The sequence below is a fragment of the Crocodylus porosus genome, unplaced genomic scaffold (genome assembly GCF_001723895.1).
Source record: "Crocodylus porosus isolate Cpor-Errol unplaced genomic scaffold, CroPor_comp1, whole genome shotgun sequence".
Taxonomy (NCBI): Eukaryota; Metazoa; Chordata; order Crocodylia; family Crocodylidae; genus Crocodylus; species Crocodylus porosus.
Window position 1 is genome coordinate 548513 of NW_017728943.1, and position 10146 is coordinate 558658.

Sequence of the window (10146 nt, forward strand, 5' to 3'; positions counted from 1 at the left end):
ATTCCCTCCTCCCCGCCGCCATGCATCCCCTTATCTTCTTTCTTTTATCCAGGAGAGACAAAGCTTTTTTTGGATAGCATCTTTTACCGGATCAACTGCATAACTGGAACACTTAGCCAAGCTTGCAAACGCAAAGGCACTTTTCTTACCCACTACATCCCCCCTCCCTCCCACTATGCAAAGCCCTTGGGGGCTGGAGGAAGAGGTGGAGTCCTCCCTCCCGAGCAGAACTACACTTCCCATGCTGCCCCACGCCCCAACAGGAAGGAGTCTCACGTGACCTCTGCTATAAGGGCCCAGGCGGCGCCGCTTAGCTTGCTTAAAGGGGCCGCGTCGCCGGAGTGTCTTGCGGGAAGAGGTAGGGGTCTTTGTGGGGTGCATGGCGAAAAGGCACCCGGTACGCTGCAGGCAGCTGTCTGTGCAGTGGCTGGGGAGGTTGCTGCTCCTTGCCTGCGCCAGGGAGGCCCCTGTTTAGGCGACACGTTCAGTTCATCGCCTCCCTGGGGCGTGTTGATTGCACGGAGCCAGCTGGAGCTGGGCTGTCAGCGGCGCCTAGCACTGCAGATAGACGGGGCTAAGGAGCCCAGGGGTCTGAGCCTTTCTCTGAGTGCTGAGCCAGCGGAGGGGGGCTCCATCGGAGGACGTGGCTTTGGGTGTCTCAGTGGGTTGCGTGGGGGGGGTCCAGCTCTGGACTGTGCATTGCTAGAAGGCGGGGGGCAGAGCAAAGGAGAGAAGGAGTCTCCCTGGCACCTGCTGTGTGGCAAAGGACATCCAGAGCACATCAGTTGCCCCAAAAGTGACAAGCAGCAGGAGGAATAGAGCAGGCTTGTTCCCCTTTCTTGGCTGCAAAACGGTATTCTCCCTAAAAACCAGCTACCTTAGAAGGCCTCTGGTGAGGGGAGCTAAGAGAGCTCAGCTAACCAGGGAAGTGAAACCCTGAGGGAGGCTGTGTGCCATCAGCACAGTGGTGCAGCAGGTGGGATGGATGGGGGTTTTTGCATAAAAGTCCATAAGCCAATATGAGGTCTGTGAGCAGGAAGTAGGTGTGGGGGGATGTTGCTGGTGGTAATTTCCCATTAAAACCATCTAAAACCCTTCCCCTGCAAGGTTTTGGACTGCTTGTCCAACAGACACTGAGGAGGAAAGCATGTTTGACTTCTGCCCTGTTGATTAAGGAAGGGATGTGAGTGCTGCTGGGTATGTATTTCTGAGTCATCTTCATCTGGAAAGTTTTCTAGCAAAATAGAACAAAACCTGGTGTTTTCATGTTTGCATGGAAATGTACATGTTCTCATGTTACATTTTTTAAAGGGGAGAGGCAGGGCCCCTCTTTTCTGGTGGGGTGAAGTCAGGTTGCCTTTATGGATGCCAAAAATGATGTAAAGGTCTTCTCTTAAGTTCAAGCCTGTACTAATAGAATTTGAAATAGCTTTGAAAACTGATACAGCTATGGACTGAAGTGTACATATCTTAGCACTGAGCATCAGAGTTCAGTCATGAAATTGGATTTACAGTTCATGAGACTTGGAGCGAATAAGTATTACGGTTTTGGTTTCTGCTTTTTGTGCATTAACAGCGGAAGCTTTCAAGATTTTCTCTTCCTTAGAAGGTGGAGAAAGTTTCTAAAATAATAAATAAAAGCTAAGATACTTGCATATTTAGGATTCTAGGGAAAAATGTTAAATACCATCTCATTTGGTATTGCTTTTCAAGTCAACTTCAAGTTATTTGGTTTGGTTTAAGTTGACTTGTTGCCATTGTAAAATAAATTGATACAAACAAAACTGGAGTTAGATTAAGAATAACCTGCTGCAGCCTTAAATAGAGATGTAGTTAAAATGACACAAGCAAACTTCTTTACTAGTTTGTCTTGAAACCAGTAACCAAGCTGTGGCAACTTAAGAGTGATACACTGCAGCACCAGATGACTTAAAGCAATACTAACACCAAGCAAAAGCAAAACTTCATTGACTTTTTTTTTTCTTCTTTACTTACCATTGTCCAGTCTGGCAGAGAGATTAAAAAGAGCAAGTAAAACAGGATGGCTACTGGATTTTAAAAAGTCACTTTTAATTCAGTGGAGGTTTAGGTAAATGAATGTGTACTTTTCTAACAATTCTTAGATTGGCCATCTCCTGTTGTAGCACAAACCAGTTCCTATGCAGTCTAGGCATAGGTGGGTCTAACTTGTGACATCCTTGTTATAAAATAATTGTTTCTGAGTATTTGGAATCTAGTCAGTGAAGAGGGGTGATGCTAAGAACGCTACACTGTATATCTGTTAGTGTAGATGCGGCTTATGTGCCTCGCATAGTTCTTTATCTATTTAACCTGCTAGGGGAGGCCAGACAGCAGTACATCCTTCAACACTGTCTGGCATTAGAGTCTTAATGAGGGATTTCAGAGAAATTACAGAACTTTAAAAAAATAATAGGCATGGGCTCTGCACAATCCCACAGGAACCTCCCTGGGTATGGAATACACTAGGTTATGATGAATGCTGTCTACAGGTCTCCCCTCTTTCTCTCTGCCTCTTTCTTCTCTTTCACCTAATTATTTGTCTTGATCCTGTCTTTCAGTCTCTGGCTCCCAGTTGATTAGGGTGCATATTCTGGTTGCCTGTTATGCCGTGTGTCCCCGTTGCTGTTTTTCTTTGTAAGACTCACTTGGTTACTGGAAAATTAAATTCCTTTTCCTACCAATTATGTGCCATTTCACTTAGCATGGGCTGATTCTCTTTTTTCCCCCTTCTGTGTTTTTAATCTTGCTGAGCTACCAGGGCTGTCACACAAAGAAAGCAGTTTAAAAGCAACAGCATCAACAATGCCTCTCTGGGGAGAAGAAGGAACATAATGGTCAACCTCTCTGCTGATGCTATTCTGTATAAGTGCTTATCCCACACACATCGCCACAATATCTGAGCGTCTTCCATTATTGCATTAAGTGATGTGACTAATGTGCGGCATGTGGTTCGTTCTCTCGTATCCTCTCCCTGGTGGGGAGGTGTGGATTGTGTGTGCAATAGAGTGTTGTTATGGTAGGGTTTATTTTTCTCCTTCCCCTTACTTTATTGCAGTGCAAACTTGAACCTGCTATGGTGTAATCAACCCACAGCAGTGGTGTGATGATCAGCCTTTAGCAAAATCTCAATTATCCAGACTTGTTCAGGAGCTGCTGTTACTGGGAACAAGGTCATGTCTCCTGCTGTGTATCATGCATGTTTAAAACTGCTTCTTGGTCTGCTTCTCCCTGCTCTGCCTTATTGAGATTATTGCAATGCTCCTCAATTTATGTTGGACAACAGAGTTTTTGCTGTAAAGAAAGAGGTTGATTTTTTTTTTTTTCTTTTTTTTTTTTAATGAGATCAGGGATGCAGATTTTTTTTCCCTCTCTCCCCCTCCATTCCACAACTGCTGGACATCCAAAATTGAGGCTGTGTTTTCCAAAGAGCCCTGCTCCCCCTTGAGATACTTGATTAAAATCTGGAATTGCTCAGTGTCCCTGTGAGAGCAGGACAGTGTTGTGCACATCTGGAGATCTGGCCTGTATCAGCATGCCTTGCTGGGAAGCTCAGTTCTGAGAATAATGGTCTGACCTGCAAAAGCTCAGTGAGTTGGGACTAGCTAGAGAGGGTCCTCCCCTCTGGGGTGAGGCAGTTTTGTACCTTGGCAGCTTAGACAAATTCCCAAGCACAAAGTCCGCCCCAAGTTCTGAAAAACCAACTGCAAACAAACTGACTGAAGTAGGTGAAGCCAGGATACCCTGGATGAGCTTGCAGACCTCCAGTTCTGCCTGATGAGCAGCTCTGAGACTGTCTGCAATAGATAATACAAGGCTTACTGGGCTAAGAGTCATATCTCCGAGATCAGCAGAGTTCCACTGCCTGGGCTGCTGCAACCATTTGTTGCATTAATTTTCTTCTCTGGCTCCCCCCCCCCCACACTAAGATTCAAAAGTTAATTCCATTGTTGTTGCAGAGCAGGAACTGCAAACCTCTTACTTCAGAAGCATTTAATGGCACATCAAATCAACTGTCACTGGCCGGTAGGACTTGGAATTGCCAAAGGGCTGCAACAAAGGAAGTGGTTTGTGTGATGGTACTGTGCTAATATCTTCATTCTGTGACATGGCCAACCTGCAATACTTTAATTAACGATTCTTAATTGGCGCCTCTTGGTCAGGGATTTCCAAGTCCTTTACAAATGTTTGTTCAACCCTCTCTCCTGCTCTGGGGAAAAGATCATCTTACCTATTTATAAATACAGTGCCCAGCATCATGTGTTTCTGGGGTTCCCAGGCAGTACCGCAATGAAAGCTAGAGAAATTGAGGCACAGAAGTTGTGCTTGCCCACATAGCAGATCATTAGAAGAGCAAGAAACCTGATTTGCAAGCTTGTGCTCTAACCAGTAGGTGACAGTACCTTTATTATATAGTTTATCCAAATAAGCTGGGAGCCCTGCTTGTGAAAGGCAAGTGGGATTCTTCTGGGAAGGTTACATATATATGGGCAAACTGCCTTATCAGTGCATAAAAGGAAGTAAGATAAGGTTTTACACACAGAACTTGGTTGGGGGACAGGAGGCTGTGAAACCACATGAAATCTTTCTTCTTGTTTGCCATAATGTGATCACTGCCTGCTAAAGTGAGCTTTTTATTAAAACATATTGCAAAAGTCAGCTGAGATCTCGGCACACGGAGAAAACGCAATAACTTCTCTTAAGGCTTCTTAAAACACCTTAGACCCCTGATTCCCAACCAGTGCGCCACAGCATTCTGGGGTGCTGTGTAATATTATCACTATTAGGTATGCAAGCACATGCACATGACTCACAAGATGGAACTAAAGATTTCAAATAGGAATTCATAGTGTCAGAACCATTCTGACCTGCTGTGGGGCTTTCTGAGTTGTTTGCAACATAAGAATTACTCTGTTATTTTTGGCAGTCAAAACACTGAGGGCTGGCATTTTTCCAAGGGGGCCCTTGAGTCTAAAAAGGTTGAGAACTGCTGGCTTAGACTGTCTTTAGCCCATCACAAAGATTCTCTTCAACCCAGAGAGTCCAAGTGTTTGGCTTTTACTTCTCTGTCTCAATAGGTTGTGGTTTAACAGCCACAAAACTGTGGCATCTAACTATACTTGAACCCAAACTGTCTCTTCTGAGTTCATGTTTTGTTCCTGAAGAATCAAGGACTAGACAAGTGGCCTGTCATTGCAAATCATGTATAGACTTGGATGATCACATCACATCTGAGAGTTACAGTTGGTGGGCTCTATACAAACAGTTCTGTTTCTGGATAGAAATGTAGCCCTGCTCCCCAGACACCTATCACAGTAAGGTTACAAGTTACTTTGGGAAGCGGCAAACCTAAAAGGCCCCTGGAACAGGTTGAAAGTCCAGGAAGCTGATGTCCCTGCCTCTCTTTCCAAGGAACAGTGATGGAGTTCATGTGCAATGCAAAGGTCATTAAAGCTATGTGTCAACAACAGGGACTGTTGTTGGCCCTACCTCACCAAAGGCCCTATGTCACTTTTCTTGCGAGCACAAAGCTGGCTGAAAACTACTCAGCAGCTGGTTGCCACTCTCCCACCTCAGATGTGGCTTCATTTCCCTAGCACTGTACACCCAGAGCTTGAGAAGGGTTGGAGCAAGGTAGCATAACTTTGTTTCAGTGCGTTCTAACAAGCTGTGCTGCTAGGCATAGGTCTCAACTGGAGGGAGCCCAGGTCTCAGTAAGAGATGCATGCTTAACTGCAACAGCTAGGAGCACTTTCTCTGCGTCTGGACTGGGCTAAGCAGCTGTCCATGGAGCTAGGGTCTCCCAAAGTGCAGTGCTCAACCTGACTGTGCTAGGTGACTCCCTTACATTCCTAAGAGTCTTTTGGAGGGCAGAAGGTGGGATTCCCTTGAGAAAAACAGCCTTTTCATTGACCAAGCTTGTGAGGCAGCACTGATTAACTGGGCCCTTCACGCTCAAACACCATGGTTCTTGCTGCTGCATCTGATCCGTCCTAGAATCTCCTGAAATGTTCTTGGGGGTCACTGGGTAGAGCCCTGTTTTGAGGGGGAAGTGAGAAGGGGTAAGCCCTATCTATCTTTAAGCACCTCTGCAATTCTGTCTAAATGCAAGAACTGTGCAATGGCACCAAATGATATATGCCCCCCCTGCAATCTCCATTTCACCCATCCTCTGTATATTGCTTGTTGACCCCCTGAATTTCTTGTCTTCCAGGCAAAAAAGAAATGTGGAGTGACACATGCAGACTCCCTGGTCTGGCAGGGAGGGGAACTAAGAGGGGAATACCACCTAGAACTAAACGCATGAGCCTCTGTAATGGATCTAGGCTCTGACAGCTGAGTGAGTGTCAGACCTACCTTTATCTAAGCAAAGATCTGTTTTTTCCATATTTGCAGATGCTTCCCTCTGCGTGTAGGCTGTAGGATGTTGGAGAATCACGAGGAAGAAGTAAGTTACTTCCTAGTTTCTGCCACATCTGTTTAGTTCCTCCATGGGGGTGGCAGGACAGGGGTACACAAAGCAGTATTGCCAGGACTTAAACATGAAATTATTGTATTGGAAGCTCAGAATTATCACATTTGCTGAAAAACTATCATACACTGAAAAAAAAAAATCCAAATAAGTCATCATCTTATACACTTTATCTTGCTCCTTGTAAGTCACCAGTGAGTGAGAACTGGGTCATTAGAGTTGAAGCATTTCTTTATTTTGAGGCAAGCAGTCATAAGAGAGTGCTGACAGCAAGCCCAAAAGCCAGTTAAAACTCTTTGAGAGTGACTTGGGTTTTGCATTTGCTGCATCAGTGAGCTGCTTCAAAAATTATTGTACATTTTTTAACACTTTTACTATTATTGATTGTACATTGTATAAAGGTTGAAATTCATACAAATACAATAACTATCATACACCTGGCAACACTGACACAAAGCATTCTACTAAATGATATACCCAGAGTGGTTAGTTCTGGCAAAAGGCAAGCTCTCCATGTGGGTGATCCTTAGCTAGTTCCTACTGGTATAATGTGGAAGGTTTTGTAAGGTCAGAGAGCAGATATTGAGGCACAGCTGGGGCTGGAGCTTATGCAAGGTGCTTGTGCAGTAAATCTGCTGCATCATTTGGGTTCTCAGGGTAAGAGAGGATTTGTAGCTTGTGGGAATTGGCAGGTAGAATGGGCCTCGGGAGATGCCTGTACACACCTGCCCTGGGGCTCCTTTTTCCTCCATAGGCTTCTCCAAGGCAGCACCACTAGGGCAGTAGCTGCTGTCAGCTGAGGGCTGTGGCTGGGTTATGGGTTATTAGAATGAGGTTGTTCTGAGCATCTCCTCCTTTTGAGTAAGGATGACATTTCTTTGCCCCTCAGGAGCTGACCACAGTGCGTGTACAGGATCCTCGGGTACAGAATGAAGGCTCCTGGAATTCCTATGTGGATTATAAAATCTTCCTTCATGTAAGTGCAGAGTAGGTTCTGGGGCAGAGAATGGAGCTGGTCAGCTGAGCTCAAGTGCCAGGACTTGAGCCCCTAATACAATACCATGTAATCATTTATACCAATGTAGAACACTACTGTTTTGATCAGGTGCTATTTCACTTGCTTTGCCTTGGTGTAAGAAACCCCATGTGGTGCAAATGGAAATCCTGGCATGGTCAATACAGCCCCTTGTGTGTCTGAACTCAAGTGCTGTCCAGCTTGCTTTCTGGGGGTCTCTGAAAACTTCCAAGAGCAAAGCACCCTTTGTTCTGTATAGACCTTCAATATCTCAGGAAGCAGTGGTTGGTGTGAGGCAACTTAGGTGGTCTCTTGCCATCCTCTAGCTGTAGCTGTGCAGTTTGTAGCTGCCTTAACATTTTAGAGGTAGCTGCAGGATTCCGTTGTTTGTATCTTGACAATGATAACCATGCAGGACAGTGATTCTCAAGCAGGTGCTTCTGTACCCCAGGTAGCACACAATCCTTTTAAAGGTGCTGTCATCAGTCGTGCAATATTAACAGTTAGGTGTGCAGTCACCTACGTGCGATTCATAATATAAACCCAGATATTTGAATTGGGAATACATAGGGTGCATCTACATGTTGCTGTACGGCGATGTTGCTGTGGCACTATGCTTTAGTACTTCCTTTTGGAAGTACTAAAGCACAGCTCCATACAAGCGATTACTGCAGTACGCGGGCAGTGTATGCTTAGGAGCGTACCGCTACAGTGACGTATCTGGCTATTGCGTGTAGACCCACGTGATCACTATGTTACCGTAGGGCAATGAGTAGATGTACCCATTGTGTCAAAAACACTCTGACCTGTTGTGGGCCTTTTGAGTTGCTTGCAACAGAAGAATTGCAATTTTTGTAGTTAAAAAACAAAAAACAAACCCGCAAAAAAACTAGTGGAAAGCTAAGAACTGGCATTTTCCGAGGGTTCCTTGAGTCTAAGGAGTTCCCTGAATCTAAAAAGCTTGAGAACCACTGGTGCAGGGCTTTGGTATCTCACCCCACCAATGGGTTGTTTTTCTAGGCACTTGAAGTCACAGAGTAGTAGGGCTGAAAGAGACCTACAGAGGTCATCAAGTTCTTGCTGCTCCAGCAGAACCTGCTGAGTTGCCAGCTTCCGCAGGCAACACAGGCTCAACTGCAGCTACCGCCCCTGCTCTCCCCAAGACAAAACGTAAAGTGTTTGTCATGGGAGACTCCATACTGAGGGGGTAATTTGCCGCCTCAACCCCTTAGCCTGGGAAGTCTGCTGCTTCCTGGGGACCTGCATCCGGGACATTGCAGAGAGGATCCCCAAGCTCCTCCAGCCCACAGACCACTATCCCATGCTCCTTATTCATGTGGGCACCAATAATACGGCTCGGAGCACTCCCAGCCAGGTCATGAGGTGCTACAGGGATTTGGGAGTGGTTCTAAAGGGTCTGGGGGCACAGGTGGTGTTCTTGTCAATCCTCCCAGTCTCAGGCTATGGGCTGAGGAGGGAGAGGAGGATCCACGTAGTGAACCAAAGTCTGTGGCGCTGGTGTCCTAGGGAAGGCTTTGGCTTCCATGACCACATCCCGCTGTTTGGCGAGACAGGCAGCAAGCTGCTGGGAAGGGACGGCCTCCATCTCTCTCCCCTGGGGAGAGGAGGCTTTTCTCAGCCAGACTGGCTGACCTGTTCCACTGGACTTTAAACTAAGCCTGCTGGGGAACGGGGGGACCACCACCACTGCTGGCCTGCTGAGCAATCCTTGCAAAGCCAGCAGGCCAAGGCACTTAAGGGATCCTACCCCTGCCCCAGCCCTGGTACAATCGGTGGGAAAGGCAAGAGCCCCTAAGGAGACACTTGCCTGCCTGTACGCAAATGCTAGGAGCTTGGGAAATAAGCAGGAGGAGCTCGTCTTCCTGCTTAATGCAAATAATTATGACATCATAGGGATAACGGAGACCTGGTGGGACTCCACCCATGACTGACCCGGGTATAGATGGCTATACCCTGCACAAGAGGGATTGTATAGATAAAAGTGGCGGGGTTGTACTCTCTATGTTAAGGAAAGCTATGGGTCCCTGCAAGCTGATATTGGCGACCAGGGTGGATGACTGGAGACCCTCTGGGTTAAAACCCATGGGGAACACAGCACAGGGGACACAACGGTGGGAGTCTACTACAGACCTCCCACCCGAACTCCTGAGCTTGACCAGGAGTTCGCCTGGGAACTGGCTGAGGCTGCATGCTCCAGGACCATGGCTGTCACGGGTGACTTCAATTACCCGGACATCTTGTGGGAGGATCACTCAGCAAAATCCGAGCAGTCGCAAAGCTTCTTCGCATGCATGGATGACCTCTACCTGACTCAAGAAATCTATGGGCCAACGAGAGGTAAAGCGCTGCTCAACCTGGTACTGGCTATTGGGGATGACCTAATCGGTGACCTAGTGATCGATGGGAAGCTGGGTGACAGTGACCATGAGCTGATCGCCTTCACCATCCACCGTAAGCTGGCAAGTCAGTCAGCAACACGGAAGTCCTTGACTTCAGGAAAGCCAACTTTGACAAGCTCAGGAGGCTTGTCAGTGAGGCCCTAAGGGACCATGACCCCAGGGGGAGAGGAGTTCAGGAAGAGTGGTTGCTCCTCAAGGGAGTGATGCTCAATGCACAAGCT

The 10146-nt window shown here is 46.8% G+C and overlaps 1 protein-coding gene across 3 annotated transcripts in view; it reads left to right on the forward strand.

Annotated features, from left to right (window-relative positions):
- Window positions 1–301: 301 nt before the first annotated feature.
- Window positions 302–10146, forward strand: part of SNX11 (sorting nexin 11) — a 26959-nt gene continuing 17114 nt past the window's right edge. Inside the window, exons 1-3 of one of the 3 annotated variants that reach the window (XM_019548374.1) lie at window positions 302–358; window positions 6415–6466; window positions 7380–7466. In XM_019548374.1, coding sequence (XP_019403919.1) covers window positions 6443–6466; window positions 7380–7466 — 111 coding nt within the window. In that variant the 5' untranslated portion in view covers window positions 302–358; window positions 6415–6442. Of the gene's footprint in view, window positions 359–1884; window positions 3192–4563; window positions 5463–6414; window positions 6467–7379; window positions 7467–10146 lie in introns of those variants that run through there. The other 2 variants (XM_019548375.1, XM_019548373.1) reach the window with 2 other exon arrangements.